This window comes from Chroicocephalus ridibundus, chromosome 6 (assembly GCF_963924245.1).
Source record: "Chroicocephalus ridibundus chromosome 6, bChrRid1.1, whole genome shotgun sequence".
Taxonomy (NCBI): Eukaryota; Metazoa; Chordata; class Aves; order Charadriiformes; family Laridae; genus Chroicocephalus; species Chroicocephalus ridibundus.
This window is the reverse complement of record NC_086289.1, coordinates 37677806-37696850: the sequence shown is the minus strand read 5'-3', so window position 1 is coordinate 37696850 and position 19045 is coordinate 37677806. Positions and strand designations below refer to the sequence as shown.

The following is a 19045-nucleotide window of genomic DNA, read 5'->3' as shown; positions in this document are numbered from 1 at the left end:
TCTGACGCCACCGTCCCGCTCCAGAAGGCCGTCGGTTCGAGGCCGCTCCCCGGCCGGTCGCAAGTCACGATAGCGCGTTCATCACCCGATAAATCCCTCCCAGAACGGCCCTAAGGGCCGCTCTTCACCCCTCAGCCGCGGGAGTGGGAAAGGAGAGTGAGCCCGGCAGTGCTCAGTTTCAGCAGTTGTTTGGGTTTTTTTATTTATTTCTAGCATCCATACACGTACCAGGTGAGCGATCTTCTGTCGCGATTTACAAAGTACACCGTGTGACCACGCGCAAGCAGGGCGCTTTGATTTTTATAACTTATGTCTTCTAGCCTCCACGAGACACGTCACTGCTAGATAGGCAATTCTAATGGGCAAAGGCGTAGGCCACGTCCCCTTGCCGACACCAAAGCTATTTTTCTGCTCTATTCCGGCAGGCGGTGGGGAGGACACAGCCGTCACCACCCATCCTCCGGCCTTAGTTCTTCTGGTAGTAGAACCACTTGTCAACTGCGTGGGGAAGGAAAAAAAATAGAGGGCGTTAGTCCTCTGTTAGCCACCCACTTATTAAGCGGCCCTGGATGCGTCACCTCCAGGGCTGGGCCTTCCCCCAGCTCCCGTCACCAAGGCCACCACGCACCCAACAGGTTCTTGTGCAGCCCTGTTGACGTGTATTTGTTGTCCTGAGGAAGTCACCCCCTCGCTCAGCTTACACATGACTCGGTTCAGGTGAGGACAGCGAGCCAGAGCCAGCTTGGCTTCCCTCTGGCTCAGGTGACTCGGGAAGGTGAAGTCATTTTGCCTCCAACTCCCACATCCGCATGGAAGACGGCAATTTCTTTGCAGGTTTATTACCCACAAAGAGGTTGCGAAGGAGAGCCTAGCCCCTCGTTCTGCCACACAGCTGTGGGCTCTCCGCACCCTCACTAGCTCCCGCTGGCCCTGGGGCCTTCTCCCTGCGACAGCAACATCCAGACGTCACGTGCAAGGCACCCACAGCCACCTCGCGCAGGAGGAAAAGGTGACCCCTGAGCGAGGGTTTGCCCCACAGATGTTATCTTCTTACAGAGCCGTGTCCCCAGGCACCAAAAGGGTTGTTACCAGCTCACAGCGGACACTCGTTCAGCGACAGATCCTGGATCAGGAGGTTCAAGTGAGCAATTTCTGCCTCTGCTCTGCGCAGTAGGGAGTTATTCCCTTCCTCGGCTCACCCACACCAAGGATACTGATGAAACGCCTGTTTCGGAGGAACTAAAACCGCTCCCCTGCCATCACCGCACCCCAGGCCTCTGCAGTGCTGCTCTTTCAGGACCTGCTATAAACTGAATCTCTTCTGGACCTAACTACAGCACCTCGGGTCTCCTACTCACCGCTCATTTACCCGCCTCGTACCCAGACAAGGAAATAAGGCACAGAAGCCATTCAGGAATTAAACAGCCTTACTGACACAAGCTGAGTCCAACGAGGTCCTTCACTTCTCCTCGTGCTAGAGCCACACCCAGCTATCAGTTAAGACCCTCATTTTGCTATTGATAATTCCTTTGAGGAAGCCTGCTCTACATTGGGACATAGACGTGGGGTGTGAGACTTACCTTCGGGTGGGATGGGGTTGGCAGCTTTACACGGCGGTGCCTGAAACGAGAAGCGTATTATTAGCAGATAGCAACTGCTGAGGGAGGTTGACCTTACGCCCGAAGCTCACCAGACATCGTTCAGAGCTGCACAAGTCTTTACTGAGCGTGGTTTAAGATCTAAGCAGTGTAAATTGGCCTGTGGCAGCCAGCGCTGGTCAGCTGCGAGGAAAGCAATGAGCCCAGGTGAGGCGCAAGTCCTGTCATGGCCACAGCCTCCTCATTCTGTACATGTCCTACATGCCGGAGGTGCTCTGCTCTGAGCACGGGCTGCAGTGCCATCTGCTTCTCACCACGAGCGGTGACCGCTCCAGTGTGTGTACAGTTGCAGGCAGCCTGCTTTTTTTTTTTTTTTTTTTTTTTTTTTAACACCTACAATGTGATGGGGGAATACAAAATACAAAGGACTCTTGAAAAACTTCTCTGAAGAGCTCTCACCCCATGTTTAGCAACCAGAGGCAGACAAGGGTCCCTAGCTGGTGACACATCCTCCACGAGGGTTACACTTTCATAGACTTATAAAGTAATGCAGATACCATCAGAGAATAAAAGCACTTTTAAAACCAAGACGATGACAGAAGGCTATGGAGTTATGGAGGCTATGGAGGCTATGGTTTCCAGTCACATTTCCACACTCTGAGGCAACATTTGCCTTTTGAGTTTCCTGTCCCATCCCTCTAACCCCTTTCAAGTTGCCAACAGCAGTATTTCACAAGCCTAGGGAGATGCTGTTAAGCCTGGAAACTGCGGGGCTACTACACTGGGAACTCCAAGCTTTTCATTTTTAAGGATGCGAGGTCTCTGGCTGCAAGGATCTCAGAAATTAGACTTTCTCATCTCCAAGGGTGACTTGTACTGCAAAGCTCTTGGAAGGCCAAATACTTCAACACTCCCTGAACAGCTGACAGCCAAGCTACAGTTCAGAAGTTTAGCCCTTCACGAAAACTCTGTTTTGAATTCCATCTCCCAGATAGCTAAGGGCAAGGAAAAGCCTCTGGAGGAACGTTTGGCTTGCTCCACATCCATCCTATTTAACCAGAAACAGGTGCTCTGTTCAGGCATCCAAAAAATTTCTGAGCATACAATGCGCTATTCATACAACGAGGACAGTTTATACAAATGGTATCGTTTTGCCCAACACTGACGCCGGGGGTAGGACACTCAGATTTGTACTTACTGCATCCACAGTAGCTTTTGCACACTCTTGACTACAGCAGAAAGGGCTGCCGGACACCGTCAGATTCATGCTGGAAGAGAAAGGTCGCTTGTGAGAACGTGAAAGCCAAGTCTCTGCCCCTCAAGAGTATTAAATAATGGAATATTAAGAATCATTGTTACAGTTGCCAAGTTGAAGGGGAAGGCCTGTGGAGACAGCCAGCAGCTAACAGAAAGCATGGCACCACTCAGGAAAAAGAAGTTTCAGGGTTATTCGTTTAGGGGAAAGGAACGTGCGTAGTACCACAAGCATTAACCTACCAGTTGATCTCCCCTCCATCAGTTTTCTTCGCTATTAAAGCTTTCCAGTGTTCATGAGTGCTTTTGATGACGTTCACTGCAAAATCCTGAAGTTGAGAACAAACATCATGTTATGTGCAAGCACTGGGCCATTTTCTCCAGACTATTGGTTACATGGAATGAGAGGCCAGCATTTACAGGCTCATTTTTAGATTGGAAGGGACTCAAAGAGACCTCTTCCATTACCGCACCTTTCAGGAACAACAGCAACCTCCCAGCGCACAACAGCAGAACAACGGGGATTTTATAATACCAATTGTTTTACTTTCAAGATGGGAGGATACGCCAAGGCCGCCGAGCGAGTCTGAAGCCAAAAGAAACTGAGTGCAGATATTCTAGTCTCGGGCCAGTGCTATATTATAAAAGCACCTCCACCCCGCTGCTCCTCCCACTTGGTTTGTCTTTGGCACCTAGTTGATACCAACCTATCTGCGAGCCCTCTTCCACTCCAGGCAAATCATTTAACTGCTGTGCAGATCAACAGGAAGAGACATGCACCTAATCTAGCTTTGCAACTATTTAAAAATGAATCTGCTTCCAAGCATATCACAGGCGTTTTTTCCTCCCCCCCCTTAAAAAAGTAGTTTATGCTCAAGCATTAAGCTGTCAGCCGAAGAAGGAAGCACACACAATTCTTTGTTAGCATGAACACCAGCCATAAATATCCTGGTTTGATACCACACAGAGCCAAATAAAACACTGCAGGAACATGTGCAGGGTTCTTTGTCCCTATTTTCCGCCTTGGCCTTGATTCCGGTTTCACCCATCCTGAGGGGCAGCAAGATGCCCCAGCCCACCCAACCTAGTGCTGTGCTACAGCCGAAGGGGACAAATCCACTCCCACAAGACTTCCATTTTAGCCCCCTTTACCCTTTCCTTCCCTTCCCACACCAGGCTTTGCAGGCGCTTCCCTTCCCTGCACCGACTCCGGAGCTCCGGGAGTTGAGTCACCTCACTAACCCACTCACGGCACCCCAGGACTGGCAGGAGGGAGGGTGCAGAAGCAGAATTTTACCAGTTCAAGAGCAGTAAGTTTTCTGATGCAACCCAGAGAAAAGGCAGAGGAATAAGGGCGTGAGGGAACACTTTATGCCTGAAGGAAGAAGCATTTTAACTCGCGAGCAGTCAACTTACAACAGGCTGCGGTGGAACAAAGCCAGTGAGCAAGTGAGGCGAAGGGTGATGTCAAGCACCCTTCGCTCTAGAGCAGGAGCGAATAATCCTGGTGTTTTCCGTCCTGGTTCTGACATGGAAGCTCCCAGCCCTGAAGTGATCCCACATCATGAATGTAATTTAGAAGGCAAAGTGATAACATCCAACAGCAGCCCCGTGATAACCCTGCGCTTTTAATCCTAGCATCCCTGCAAGCACCAGGCTGGAAACAAGCAGAACAGTAGGCTGGAAAAACATCAGGAAGAATGAAGGCAGCTATAAGCAGCCCATAGAAACCCATTCTTCTCAGCAACTACTCATTTGTGTCCCCACGCACCTTGAGCTCAGGTTTTGGACAGCCTGCAAAGGCACGCTCACAGTAATGAAGAAAGGCGATCCTACCTTGTCTTTAAACTCGCCATTAAAAGCAAACTGGTTTTCCGGCTTTCCATCAGGTACTTTGTATCTTCTGAACCAGTCCACTGTAGCTTCCAAGTATCCGGGTTTCATCCTTCGGACATCACTGATATCTAGGCAGGGAGAAAAGGTTTGTTAGCCAGATCTAGTAACAAAAGTTACTTAGCTCCCCCTGGTCTTACTTAACCCGCTCTTCTGAGCTGCCCCTCTTTCGGCCCCTCCTCAAGTAGCCTTAGCAACATCACAGAGGGGTTACAGTAAAGACACAGAGTGGATAGCTGCAGAGGGAAGTCAGTGTTTCCTCTTCACAGTATATCCTGGTCACCCCTGGGAGCATGGACACATTTAAACAGCTTTGATTAGACACTTGCTGGACAACCCCTTTTCCTCCCAGAGGACAGACTGTACAGCCACCCTCTTCTTAGAGATGCCAGGCTGTGCAGAGGACTGAATTTGGGATAAACAGCAGTAAAATGTTTTGTTGTAGGACTGATAACATCCTATTCTGCTGTCCTTCAAGTATCACAACTGATGAATATCATGGCCTAGAAGGAGCAAGCCCATGTCCTGACTTGAAAGCTTCCTGCAGGCTCTGAACTGAGAAAGGGAAGGACTAAGGCTGCTCCTCCCTCCTGTTACCTACCATTATAGTTGCCTGCTTCAGGGTCTTCAACGTTGATAGCAATTATCTTCCAGTCTGTCTCTCCCTCATCAATCAGTGCCAGCGTGCCCAGCACCTTCACTTTGATGACTTCTCCTCGAGAGCAGACCTGCAAGGACAAAGACCCTGTTGTCTGTAGCGATGCAGCCAAGGACTGCCCAAGAGGAGACCATGCAAGCTGGGAGAGTTCAGCAAGCAGTCGGGTACCACGAAATTAGCTGTCACTTATCAGCGGTTCATGAGCCCTGGCTCATAAGGCTTGCGCTGTAAGATCTCATCAACAATCTCCAGGAGCAGCGGAGGGAAACAACACATTCTTAAGGCAGAGGAGGTAGGAAATGAATAATGTCTCTGGATAATTGACTTCAGAGACATTAATTATGTGTTTCAAAAGACAGTTACCCTTTAAAATGCATTACCTTGCTTCCAATTTCACACACGTCAATCGGATCGTTATCTCCACAGCAGCCAGTATTTTCATCTTTGTGACCCGGGTCTTCCCAAGTCTGCAAAAAAGCCCCCCACAGGAGTGAGAACTCTCATGTTTCAAGAGAGAACAAAAAGCAGGTTTATTTGAGGCATGCAATTGCCTTGAAGATACAGATGATGGCCCACTTCACCTTGCTTTCAGGTCTAGTGGTTGGGCTACTATTTCACAGCGCCTGAAAGCGGTATGAATCCATGTTAAAAGGCCTTATCTTGCCAAGGGTAAACTGCTCCCTCCCACCGACAAACCTTGTTTCAACAACATTCCAGACTTCCTCCTCCGTTCCACAGCTGCATAAAGGTGAAGTTCACATCTATAAAGAACACTCATTGATTTGGCTGCCTGCCTGTTCCTCTCCCTATTCATTTCTTCACAGAAGTTTCCTGAACTCCAGATAGCAGTCCAACAGAGATGGAAGACAGACAGGGTGTATTGTTTCCTTTTAATTAAACAATTAAAGACCTGCTGTTACACTAGAGCAGTGACAAGAACGCCGAGTCCCATACCCTATGCAACCCGGTGTCCTAGTGCCGGTCACCTGAAGCAGTGAGGATAAGTTGGAAGATGGGACTCCAGAAGGCATTTGAGCAATGCTTCCAAAAATAATATCTGCTTAAAACACACACTTCTGATCAGAAGCGAAGGGACATCGTGCTCACTGGCTTCATAAGGAGCACCTACCTCTAAGGTTGTTAAGATATAAAAAGAAGGAATGGTATTCCCAAACTTTTGCATGCCAGGACATGACTAGTAAAGTCGAGACCTCGTGATGCATCCAGAGCATTCAGGAAGATGTACTGAAACCTGGGTGGTGCTAAAGGACTCCTCACAATCGCTATCCTGCTTCTCTACAAAACGTGCTAAGTTCAGTCCCTTACCCTTGACACATACATTTCTTTGGGCCACTAACATGTGACTGGGTAAAGGCTCCAAAAGCCATAATTCTGTACAAAGAAACTGTCTCCAGAATCCATCCAAGTAGAATACAATTCAACTTCAAAACATCACCTTAAGCCAAGACACCATGATAGACTCATATGGGAGAATATCCCCTTCCAGCAGTTAGAGAAACTCCAAAGTAGCTCTGGAAGCCTACATAGCTTGAGAGGAGCTGCATGTGCATTCAGAATTCAAGGAGAAACTCTCCATGCAGGACCTAGAAGTTTTTCTTTCACAAGCCACAGTGTTTTACCCTGTAAAACATGAAATCACAAAAGGGCTGGAAGAGACCTTGAGATGCTCAGCTCATGCCTCCACCCAAAGCAAGGCCAACTCTAGCTAAATCATTCCCAGGCCACCCATTGTGGTGCTTTGCCATTCTGGCCACGGGAAAGGTTTTCCCTCGGGTATGAAGTGGAGGAGAAGATTGTCAGGTTAAGGCCATTACTTGTCCTCTCCACAACAGAGAGGGAAAACAATTCAGTCGCTATCTATTCTCACTCTGCAGCAACATTTCATGCATTTGACAACTTGCCTCCATCCATCCTGTTTCAGACAAAAGCATCACAGATTCCTTCATTCTCCCTTTATATGGAAAAATTTTCTAGAGGTGCAACAGTCTCTGTTGCTCCCCACTAGACTGTTTTTGACTGACCCTTGACTTTTTTGGGATACATCACCTAGACCACCCCACTGCGTCGCATTAGAGATTGGACCATCTTCCCTTTCCTATTTTTTTTGGTTGGGATTGCAAAATCCCATTGGATTCAACTTGAAAGGCACATTGTTTTGCTCAGGACACAGGCTGCCCGCTTGTTATCTTCAGGGACACGTATCTAAACACACTTTCTATGTTTTTGTTGAAGTACCAGCTACTTTAAGTTCACCATCCAGAGACTATAGAAGACATTTGGAGAAGACACTTGACATGCACTGCTGTCAATAACAGAGTTAGAAAATTCAGCGTGTTTCCCTGTGAACTGTCACTAATGATTTATTCCTCTAAAGGAAACTCAAATCTTAGAGAATATCAGAGGCAAACAGCCTTGCTGAAAGTTCCTGTTTATCTGGCAGTCACCAGCCAGTTAAGAGCATGTGTCCAGGTGTCACCATCTGCTTGTGCCCCCCTTGCCAGCTGTTTCAGAGAAAGCGTGTCGGTGCAGCTGTGGACATCTGCCTAGCACAGTCTCTGGACTCCTGAGTGCCTTTCTCAGATCCAACACCGAGAAGAAGGCATCTACTACCTTCCAACAGGTCAATACATTAGTCTAGTTGTGTGGTTTAGAGCCTGAACAATCAGAAGGCCAGGAACAGGAAAGGTACAATCTTCAGATCTATTCAGATTTTCATGGTCCACATCCAAAGTCTAAAACAATCAACTAATTCACTGCAAAATGCATCTTCTGTAAAGATTCGGTCTAGGGGCTGTACACCAAGATCCTGTACCATTAGCTTACAGCTTTAGCTCTTCATGCTTCACTGGGCAGGAACTGAGGGCATTGCATTGCCAGGTGCCCACTATGAACCTTCATCTTCCTTGTGCAGTGACAGCTTCCTTATCCAAAAGGCAAGGACCTGCCAGCTGCCGTCCAACTGAACTGCTGAGCAGCCAAGGAGAGGAGTGACACAGCAGGTACCTCACTAACAGCAGCTGCTCATCCTCAAATTTTCCAACAGCTTGTTTACAGCATTAGCTACAAGCCTGCCTCTTGAGATTTCTGCTTAGAAGTATCTCTGCTTTCTTGATGGGTTCTCTTCATTAGCAAGACTACATATGTAGCAGCAAACGCTCTGTTCCAGATGAGACTCTCAGCTGACCTTGCTCATTAATTTGCTGGTGGTCAGAAACACACACAGGCATATCTTCCATCCTCCCTCCTCCCTGCCAGAAAGGATGAGCCACTGAGACAAGTTACAGTACCTGTGGGATAGCACCATAATTCCAGATATAACCCTTATGGGGAAACACGTTTGCTACGTAGCGCAGTTTTCCTTTCTTCACGTCTTGCTTAATTGGGTTTAAGGGATCCTTTGTTGCAATCTGAAAGAAAAGTTACATAAATCTCTCTACTTTGCACTCTAAGAAAACCCAAGTGAATTATTATTTTGTTTTTAATGAAGCTGACTGCTAATGGACAAGCCAAGAGATCAGGAGCTGACCCTCAAGCCAACAGTGGATATTGGACAACCCCATTTCCTGTTGCACTGCCATCTCCTGGGATACAGCTTTCAGCAGACTTACAAACGTCAGAAGCACATGGCGTTGAGAGTCATAAGATGCTGCTTTAATCAGAAGCCGCAGAAGAATGACAAGTTATTCCAACTTCTGCCAGTCTCAGCCTCCATACTAGACCTCTAGCATTAAGCAAGCATTTATACAAGAAGTTAGAATTACATCTAGAGACCTCCCTTGATGCGGTGTCTGTGACGTGGCAGGTTTTGAAAGGCCTTATTTACTGGGGCTAAACCATTTTCTTGCTAGTTATAGAGCCACCAATGCTAGGCCACTCTGATTCGGGATGTGGAGGTGAGGAGTAGAGAATCAGCAAAGCCAAAGATTAACAGACTAGCCAGCTCAAACACTTACGCTAGGAACTGTAGTATAGTTACCTCCATTTTAGCATTTGTCCATCGAGGTACTTCCACAACCATGTTGAACACATTCTGAAGAAAGCAAAAGATCAGTGAATTGGGAGGAATCTCACACTTTAAACTAGGGAGCACATATAACTGAGTATGAAAACCAGCCTGTTAGCATGAAAACCATCACTTTTTTTCTCTTTGGGGTTTTTTTGGTTTTTGTTTTTTTTTTTTTTTTTTTTTTTTACAGTGCCAGTTTTGATACAGTTGACAGAAGACCTGTTGTATAGTCAGTCACATGTCATCACTCAAAGCTGAATCCCATGAAAGACACCAGCAAAAGCTAGACTGAGGTTACCCACGCATTCTCCACCACTTGCCACCTACAAACATCTCCCTAGGTTACAGAATAGTAGGTTTAAATGAATTGAAGACAGCTGGATACAAACTATCCTGGATGTAACAAAATGAGGTTTTAGGCATGTTTATTAAATACAAAGCGCTTAATGCTACAGCAAGAGCCACCCTGGCAATTTAGAAGAGACAAGGCTTAAAGGAGTAAACCATCTATTTAATAATCTGGATACCTACATACTACCCTGAATGACCAAGAACATCACTCCCAAATATTCTAGTCCATCTTGAAGATGACAGAGCTCCCCCTCTCCAAGCCAACATTCCTATAAAAGCAGACCTTGTTAGCGGCATGGTGCAAGGATAAAGACGTGGGGAACAAGGCAGAACCACATCTTGCAGTATCTAGTTTACAGGTGATGTGTGAAAATATCTCTCCTGTTGACTCCAGCTGGGCTGAGAGGACTCTTGAGAGTTCGATGGCAGAGTCTCCTCTTCGAGAAAATGAGCTTTTCCATGCTTGAACCCTAACATTTGCTGTTTGAAGAGATTACGGCTTTTAACAAAAAAGTCAAACCTTCTTCCCTAGCATCGACAAGGTTTCTAATCCCCATGTTAAGCAGTATTAGCACTGCAAAATCCCTCGCACCTGTATTGCGCCATAATTAGATTGCTATTGTGCAATGAGTGCTGATACACCATTGACTTTGCCCACACCCTTCCCTAACAGAAGTTTATTACAAACCCTTAACTGCAGGGGGTCACTGCTCATTTACAATTTAGAAGTATAAAGGTCTATACTCTTTTTATTTGTAAGTAACTTGAGGAAAGGAATGAGTCAATTGGAACTGGCTAGGCCAGGTGCTTATGGCTTTTTAGGCAAGGAATACGACTCGGGGCTGCATCTTTGTTAGGCTCGCAGGTTCCCCAGATTCCAGCTGACAGATTTACCTTGGTCTATGACACCCAAGGAGTAGCCCGAGGTCATTCCTTCACAATGCCAAGACACACGGGTACAGATAAGGTCAGCACATCCCAGCCCCAGACTGAAAAAAACACCCTGCAATCCTCTCAGTGTCTTAGAAGTCTAAGGATAAAGATCAAGGGGCCCAGACAGAACGAGACAACCTTTTGCTCCAAGTTGGGCTCCCTACGGTAGATGATAATGAACCTGCTAAGTAACAAGTAAAATCTCTGCAGAGAGGCACTCCAGCAACAGAAGGAGGTCTAATGTGATCAGCACTATTGTGTAACTTCGGGGAGTGCGACCTTCAGTGATACTTGCTTCTCCTAATGACTTGGCACGGAGGTGCTGGCAAGCAGCACTAAGCGCCTGAAGGCATACCAGTAGTCCAGTTTCCCTTGTTAATCATTACCAGTCCGTGGAAACTCTCCTCACCCCTATACTCACTCCCCTGCTCTTTCCTCCATTGTTCTGCAAGCGTCTGCAAAGCGGAGTATTATCTGGATTTCCCTTGTCCAAGTTACCTTTCGGGCACCTGCTTTTGAAAACTGCTTTCCCAGTTGGCCACAGAAACCACTTTGCCACTGTCCTTGATGATTACAATCCATCTGTTCCCTTGTGAGCAGGCAAAAGCCACCTCAGACTTCCCAGAGCACGTTCTGACAACACCTGCATCTCAAAGCTCAATTGGATATGTTTTAGAGGTTCATCTCCCAATTCTGCATGCTCTCTTCCTTTCCCGTAACCACCCTCCTTCCTCCAAATTACACCTCTCTTTATCACACCCATTAGAACAGTTGATCCACTGCGTTTCTCAAGCTGCACAGCTTTGCAGTACCTGTTACAAGAAGAAATGAGCTACAACGATAAGGAACGCAGTCAGAGAGAGCCTGAGTTACCACTGAAAAAGCATTCAGTGAAAACCGAAGCGCAGACCTTTTGGTTTCCTAGAGCTGGGGCATTTCAGACAGTGACTCAGAACAGCCTAATTTGACTAAATGCTAGCTGCTGGAAGGATGTAAAAGTCCTGCATCACTGCACGTGGCAGGTCCCCCAGCTGCACTTGTGGAGAGGCAAGAGGTCCCCAGGAGCCGCTGCAGCAAGTATTTAACATCCTTGCCTTGTGTTCAGTGGCTGATTACACTGCAGGCATAAAGTGCCGTCAAAACCCAAGCCTGAAACATCATGCAGCATGAGCGTAAACTTCCACAGGAGTGGATGTAGATATTTAACTAAATGGAAAATTGCTTCTTTTAACCCAAAAGGCTTTCATGCGGCCTCACGGGCAAGTTCAAGACAACCACTCGCATCTCAGGCACAAATATGAGAATGAGATCATCTGTCCTCTTCTCCTCTGTCGCTCTACCCGAGGCCGAGCCTGTGAGAAGAGGGCACCCATTCTTGGTGAGATGTGGCGATGCTTCTGCTAACGAGAAGCAACCTAAGGAACCGGGAGCCTCCCTCGGGTATTCCAGGCCTGCAAGACCAGGCTCCCTGAAGGAGAACTGATAAAATATTTCCCCCAGAGCTCCAGCTGTCACCGGCCCCAAGCCAAGGAGGCCACATCAGCCACCTGGCTTGGTGGCCCTTGTCGTCGTCCCCCCCCACCCCAAGGCAGCCGGCCCTTTTCCATCCTCTTACCTTGCCGGCGTCGGCGTAGATGGGGATATCGTGGAAGGGGGAGATGTAGCGCCCGGTGGCGTCCTCTGTAAGGCAAAAGTGTGGGGGGGGGCGAGTCAGGCCCGGCCTGAGGGGAGGCCTCAGGTGAAGGGCGCGGGGCGGGGGGTGGGCGGGGGCGCGCGCACCTCAGGCCGCCCCATCGCCCTCCAAGGAGGCCGCCCCCGCAACCCCCGTCCCGGGAGGGCGAGGGGAAGGAGGAGGAGGATGACACTCACTGAAGAAGAGCCGGTACTCCAGGCTGTGAGGGGCCGCCCGCTCCTCCACGCTGTAGCCGGCCATCCTGCCGCGCGCAGACGGCCGGCGGACGCACTGCGCAGGCGCGGAACTCGCCGCGACTCCGCCCCGCGCCGCGCGGCACGGCACGGAGCGGGCGACTCGGTACGGTCTTCGGTAGCCCAGCGCGGCCCGGGGTGATCCAGCATGGCCACAGCAGCATGGTATGGCGTGGTCCAGCACAGCATGGCTTGGGCCAGTCTTGTATGGCCACGGCAGCGTGGTGTGGCTTGGTCCAGCCCATCACGGTGTGGTCCATCGTGGCCATGGCAGTACCACGTGGATTAGTCTGGCACAGTATGGTGTTGCCTGGCATGGCCACAGCAGCATGGTGTGGCTTGGTCCAGCATGGCATGGTCCACCATGGCCATAGCAGCATGGTGTTGCATGATCCAGTATGGCATGGCGTGGTCCAGCACATCATGGTGTGGTCCAGCATAGCCACAGCAGCATGGTGTGGCTTCGTCCAACATAGCATGGGATGCTCTAGCATGGCCATGGCGGTATGGTATGGCTTGGTCCAGCACAGCACGGCTTGGTTCAGCACAGCATGGCATGGTCCACCATGGCCATAGCAGCATGGCATTACGTGATCCAGTATGGCATGGTGTTGTCTAGCACATCATGGTGTGGTCCAGCATAGCCATAGCAGCATGGTGTGGCATTGGTCCAGCATGGTATGGTGTGGTCCAGCACAGCATGGCTTGGGCCAGTCCAGTATGGCCATGGTGGTGTGGTGTGGCATGGACCCACATGGCGTGGTGTGGTCCAGCATGGCGTGGGTGGGTCCAGCATGGCCATGGCAGTATGGCGTGGGTTGGTCCAGCAAGGTGTGGTGTGGTCCAGCACAGCATGGTGTGGTCCAGTATGACCACAGCAGCATGGTGTGGCTTGGTCCAGCACAGTGTGGTTTGGTCCAGCACACCATGGCATGGTCCACCACAGCCATTGCAGCATGGTGTGGCGTGGTCCAGCCATTCACGGCGTGGTCCAGCACATCATGGTATGGTCCAGTTTGGCCATGGCAGCATGGTGTGGCATGGTCCAGTATGGCATGGCGTGGTCCAGTACATCATAGTGTGGTCCAGCATGGCCACAGCAGCAAGGTGTGCATTGGTTCAGCACAGCATGGCTTGGTCCAATCCAGCATGGCCACAGCAGCATGGTGTGGCACGGTCCCACACGGCGTGGTGTGGTCCAGCATGGCCACAATAGCATGGTGTGGCATGGTCAAGGACAGCACGGTGTCCAGCGAAGGACTGCATGGTTCTCCATGCTGTGGCCAACTATGGCATGAGGCAGCCCCTTCACACATGTTCTCCCCCACTGCTCCCCGCTCCCTGTGCTCCCTGGCCACATGCTGTGGCCGGGGCTGGGTAAAGGGGGTGCTGGCAGGGCAGAGGGGTCCATGGTGCTGGGGGCTTGGCTGGTGGCCCCACTCTGTCCCTCATCTAGGATGGAGCTGCTGGGGGAAGCAGAGGAGTCAAGGCAGGGACATGGCGTCTGAAGGACGTGTCTTTATTTTGGTGACTGACAGCCCACAAAGTGGCAAATCCCCATTTCCCACCCCACAAGCCCTTGGTCCAGAGATGCCTGGTGGCCACAGCTGCTCAGCCATCCCACGCGGAAACACCGGCACGGCGTGGTGCCAGTGGCCCCGACTCGGAGGCGGGAGGCGAGTCGCTGGCCCGTGCCTGGGCGAAGACACGGTTGCGGGCGCTGAAGAGGATCCCGCGGCCATGGCTTCTGGGGGTGTAGGACCCTTGATGGCGATGGCGATGGCGGTGGGGTGAGCAGAAGGGAGCCCTGAAGGCCTCCTGGAAGCCCCGTCGGAAGTTCTCGTTAAAGTAGCCGTAGATGATGGGGTTGGCGCTGCTGTTGAAGAAGGCCAACCAGTGGGCGAAGGGGAAGACATAGACAGTGACCAGGCGGAGCTGGCTCTCGCTCAGCTGCCCGTAGTCCATCAGCAGCATCAGTGTCCAGAGGGGCAGCCAGGAGAGGGTGAAGAAGAGGGCGACGATGATGAGCATGTTGATGACCTTGGCCTTCCTTCGGGAGACCTTCCTCCCCTCTGGCTCCCCTTGTCCACTGTCGGGCGCTGCTGACTTGAAGAGTTTGAAGGCGATGCGGGCATACATGACAACGATGAGGGCAAGGGGAGCCACATAGATGTGGGAGAAGAGGATGGTGGTATAGATCCTCCTCATCCCCGTCTCGGGCCAGGCCTCCCAGCAGGAGTAGAGGGGGTAGGAGTTGTTGTAGGTGTCCACCATAAAGTGGTGCTCCTCCCTGGTGACGGTCAGGGTGATGGCAGCAGGGCACATGATGAGCAGGGCCAGCACCCAGATGATGGCGATTGTCACCAGAGCTTTCTTCAACGTCAGCTTCTGGCGGAAGGGGTGGACAATGCAGCGAAACCTGCAGGAGGGCAGATGGTGGTGGCTTTGGGCACCTGGTGGGATGTCCCTGGGGAAGGGTGGCCAAGGCCCAGGGATTGGAAGGGAGGGTAAGATGGTTTGCTCCACATATGGCTTTTGGTGTCAGAGACAGGTTGGGATCTCTCCAGCTTTGGTGTTTTCAATCCAAGGCAGGGAAGGACACCTTGCTAGGATGCCCCTTGGACAGCTTTGTGGCCCTCCTGGAGAGATGGATCATGCTCATGATGCCCCTGGGAGACTTCCCATGATGGAAGGGAACAAGAGCATGGGACACTCAAACGTGCTGAGGGGAGGCTCCATCCCCACATCCCCCACGCCAACATACCTCTCCACAGCGATGGCCACCAGCGTGAAAACAGAGGCGGAGACGGACATGCCCTGCACCAGGCCGCTCATTTTGCACATGGTGTTGTCAAAAGGCCAACCTGCGAGGGGACACCGCGGGGGCTGTAAGTGCCTTTGGCTCATCTGGGTCCATCGGCAGCTTCCCCCAAGGTGTCCTCATCCACCATGTTGCTGCTGGGGGATGCTAAATCCTGCTCCTAAGAGGGGGCTGCATTTTTGGCTCATACAGAGATGGCCTTTAGTGGTACAGATGCTTGGAGAAAAACTCCAAAATTGGTAAAAAAGATGCGTATTACTCTTCTTAGAAACTCAAGGAGCGCGGTGATTGTCATTTCTCCTACCCTTACATACATCTTGAGCTGTTATCACAGGGACTGACCTTGGGGTCCTCAATCAGAAGGGCTTTCACCTTGTTTCTTGACCCCCGATAAGGCATTGGCAATAAATAAATCACACCCCATAATAAATAAATAAATACAAACAAACTCTGCCCCATACCCCGGCTACTGCTTTGGCTCAATGCCTCCAGCCGTGCCAATGTTGCCTTTTATCTTTGGAAAGGTCAACGGGCAGCGCTGAGCCAGTGCGGGGAGAAGATCGATGCAAGAAGAAGAGGATTTTTTTCAGTGCTGCTTGGTGGAGAGCAGCTGAACTTTAAAGAATTATGTAAATGCAGCATTAAGGTCAGACTTATTTTGCCAAATAGTGTCCAAAACCTGGAAAAAAAAAAGGACTTTTCCCCCTGAAATAGTAGGTCTAAATGAAATTATACCTTTCATCAGATGTGCTTGAGCGGCCACCACCTGCCCTCCTTATCCTCAGCAAAAAAATCCACCCACGGGCAGGAGATTTGGGGGTGGCCTCATGTGTGTGGGGGGCAGAAGGTGGGTGATGTTCCCCACCAATTTCTCACCCCTCTGCTGCCTCACTCACCCGTGATGAGGTTGTCCACCAAGGTGGTGGGCATGCAGAAGATGCCCACCAGCAGGTCGCTGATGGCCAGGTTGAGGATGAACATGTTGGTGACCGTCCGCATCTGGCGGTTCTTCACCACGATGAAGCACACCAGGATGTTGCCGATCATGCACATGAGGAAGATGAAGGTGTAGGCCAGGATGAACATGGCGGCCACAGGGGAGGAGTGCTGGTAGTACGCCAAGAAGGTGTAGTTCTCCCTCAGGAGGTGGCTCTCGCTTGTGGTGGAGTTGGGCCAGCTGCTGTTGGAAGGGCCTGGGGAAGGGAAGGCAGGAAAATTAAGCTGGAAGAAGATTATTCCCTTCATTTCTTAATGCTCTCAGAGGGGGGGTTTCATATTTATATCAGTCCCCAGCCTGGCTGGGTTGCATTCTTCTGGGATCATCTCAGTACCCCAACAAGTCTCCTCCTCGTTGGGTTACTTGGCCCAAGGTACCGCAGCACCTTGGCTGAGTTATTATTTTATATCATTATTTTTTTATATCATTTTTATTTTATATCATTATTCTGTTGAGGAAGTAAAGCAGCCCAGAAGACATCCTGTCCTCATGAAATTTTTTTTTAGGGATGATGGGAGGAAGAGAAATCCCATCCCGACTCCACAGCGCTCCGGCCGTGTGGGGGCCGTGTCCGTATGGTCCCTCGCACAGCCAGCCTGGGAACATCCCTGCTCTCGGGTGCTTCTCCTTGTGCTTCCGAGGTTCACGGTTTGGGATCCCCTCAAATCTTCTTCTCACCGGCAGAGCTGCTGTACCTGAGGGAGACGGGCTGGGGCAGAGGAGACCTTGCCCCCCCCTTGCATATAAAGCGATAATTAGAAGTAATTATAATTATTATCTGGGACCCTGAGAGCTTCCGATGGAGTGTGTGGGGGGGTGGCTTTTTGTCGCTACAGATCTAACAGGGGGAGTAGGTCTGTGCAGCACCCACCCTCGGGTGTCCCCGGGCAGGCAGGGCAGCAGGAGGATGCCGGGTGATGGGACTTCACTCCGGGCTGCGATTTTAAGGTGAGAAAAGGCATATTTTGGCTGGAAGGCTCAGCCTGCTTGCCTGCAGGTCAGCCCTGCTCTGCCAAAGCACTGCAAAGCCGCTGCATGGTGGGCGGCTGTATCATCCCCCCCCCTCATCCCTGTGCCAGTGCTCAGCTCGCCAGCCAAGATGCTTTTCCCAGCCACCGGGACCACCGGCTTCCCAGAGTCTCCGGCACGCAGGGAGGCCCTGCCTGGCCTCTATACCCCTGCCCCAGGCATGGGATTTGGCTAACACATTTCCAGAAGGGCTTCAGAAAAGCAGCAGGGGGTTTTGCAGCACCGGCATGGGAGAAGGAGCCTCTCATAGAGCCGAGGAAACATCAGGAGCTGCTGGAGGAAAGATGCTCTGGCTGGTTGGCATCAGATGCACCTGCACCAACCGTCTTTGTTAGCAGAAGCTGTAGCCCAGACTGTCACGAGATTGCCCAAAACCTGTGGTATTAAGCCTGAAACTTTGCTGGACTTCATGTCTTTGGGCTGCAGTGCCTTGCAGCATTGGCGGGAGGTGGGTGTCCTATGGGTGAGGAATCACAGGCAGTTTCCAAAGCCAGGTGGAAGGTGAGGAAAGGAAAATACAGGGGTGCCGGGTGCCCAGGTGGGTGCCGGGTGGATGGAGGTGTCCTCTGCTCGGCGCTGACATCTTGGATGCGGTAACAAGGGGATGTGGGGGGCACCAACCCGGGGTGGGGGTGATGGGCCACCCGCCTCCCTGCCTGGCCGTGGGAAAGCACTACAGGGAAAGGCTGGGATGATGGAATAGGAGTCCGGGGGGGCTGGACACCTTTTTTGGGGGGGATAAAATAAATCAGGTCGCGGTACTCACCTCTGCCATCCCCACCCGGCTCCGGGGGCTGCATCGCCGACATGCGGGCAGGATGAGGGGGGAGCTGCCGCCGGGGGAGGGGGGGGAGTTGTCCCCCCCCCGTCCCTCCCCCGGTCCCCCACCAGCCCGGGGCTGAGCCCCGGTGCCGGTACCGCGGTGCCCGGTGCCGCCGCGCCGGTTGCGGCTGTTCGCCGGCTGCAGCGGAGAGCGATGAGCGGCGGGGGTGGGGGGGGACGGCGGGGGGACAGCCTCCCATCGCCATGGATACCGGGGTACGCGCACGCACCCCCCTCCCCCCAGCTCCCGAGGCAGCACGGCGTGGGGGCAGCCCACCGGAGGCAAAGGGAAAGCCGGAGCGGGTTTGTTCCCTGGGGAGGGACGGGCTCTGTGCCCCCCTCGCCGCCCCCGAGGTCCCCACGCTGGTGCTGGCACTTGGTTCCTCTTTTCCCTCCAGCTGATGGATGGTGTCCCCAGCAGCGCTCCCACCCGTCCTTGGTGGGGGAAGGATGCTGGGACCCCCAGCCCGAGCGAGGAGGATCCCCGACCTCCACCCTCTGTAAATCACCCGAGCAGTGGGGAAAGCAGCACGGCCCTTAGGGGTGCTGGTCCTTGCCAACTCCAGCTCCTCCATCGTTGCCAACACCAACAACCCCCCACCGCCATTTACCATGGTCTTTTACCAAAGTCAGGTTTGGGCAAGTCTAGAAGTCAAATATTTCCATCCCTGGCAGCCCCCAGCATTGGGAAGCATTTGCCCCTTAAAAACACAAAGGAGCAAACAGGGGAGATGTT

General features: G+C 51.5%; 2 protein-coding genes across 3 annotated transcripts; both read right to left on the bottom strand.

The window, feature by feature from the left end:
- Positions 1-172: 172 nt before the first annotated feature.
- PPA1 (inorganic pyrophosphatase 1) lies at positions 173-12731 on the bottom strand. The gene is made up of 11 exons (XM_063339136.1): positions 12584-12731; positions 12330-12394; positions 9401-9454; positions 8712-8831; positions 5784-5870; positions 5347-5473; positions 4689-4816; positions 3096-3181; positions 2797-2866; positions 1581-1620; positions 173-498 (listed from the first exon to the last, which is right to left on the bottom strand). The coding sequence occupies exons 1-11, from the start codon at positions 12645-12647 to the stop codon at positions 467-469; spliced, it is 873 nt and encodes a 290-aa protein (XP_063195206.1). The 5' UTR covers positions 12648-12731; the 3' UTR covers positions 173-466.
- Positions 12732-13632: 901 nt separating this feature from the next.
- NPFFR1 (neuropeptide FF receptor 1) lies at positions 13633-18440 on the bottom strand. 2 transcript variants are annotated; one of them, XM_063339959.1, is made up of 4 exons: positions 18254-18440; positions 16358-16654; positions 15405-15504; positions 13633-15059 (listed from the first exon to the last, which is right to left on the bottom strand). In XM_063339959.1, exons 1-4 carry the CDS (start codon positions 18294-18296, stop codon positions 14252-14254), a joined length of 1248 nt encoding a protein of 415 aa, XP_063196029.1. In that variant the 5' UTR covers positions 18297-18440; the 3' UTR covers positions 13633-14251. The 2 variants fall into 2 exon arrangements, with proteins under 2 accessions (XP_063196029.1, XP_063196028.1); XM_063339958.1 differs by lacking the exon at positions 18254-18440 and having other exon boundaries at positions 16358-16706.
- Between the last annotated feature and the right edge of the window lie 605 nt (positions 18441-19045).

What these genes read in the sequence shown, in the direction of transcription:
- PPA1 (XM_063339136.1), bottom strand. Translation starts at nt 12,647, where the DNA reads ATGGCCGGCTACAGCGTGGAGGAGCGGGCGGCCCCTCACAGCCTGGAG. An exon ending in GGACAAATGCTAAAATGGAG is followed by an intron (nt 8,832 to 9,400) that starts GTAACTATACTA and finishes CTTTTCTTTCAG; the next exon opens with ATTGCAACAAAGGATCCCTT. An exon ending in TGTGTGAAATTGGAAGCAAG is followed by an intron (nt 5,474 to 5,783) that starts GTAATGCATTTT and finishes TTGTCCTTGCAG; the next exon opens with GTCTGCTCTCGAGGAGAAGT.
- NPFFR1 (XM_063339958.1), bottom strand. Translation starts at nt 16,706, where the DNA reads ATGAAGGGAATAATCTTCTTCCAGCTTAATTTTCCTGCCTTCCCTTCC. An exon ending in GGTGGACAACCTCATCACGG is followed by an intron (nt 15,505 to 16,357) that starts GTGAGTGAGGCA and finishes GTCCCCTCGCAG; the next exon opens with GTTGGCCTTTTGACAACACC. An exon ending in GTGGCCATCGCTGTGGAGAG is followed by an intron (nt 15,060 to 15,404) that starts GTATGTTGGCGT and finishes GCCCTCCTGCAG; the next exon opens with GTTTCGCTGCATTGTCCACC.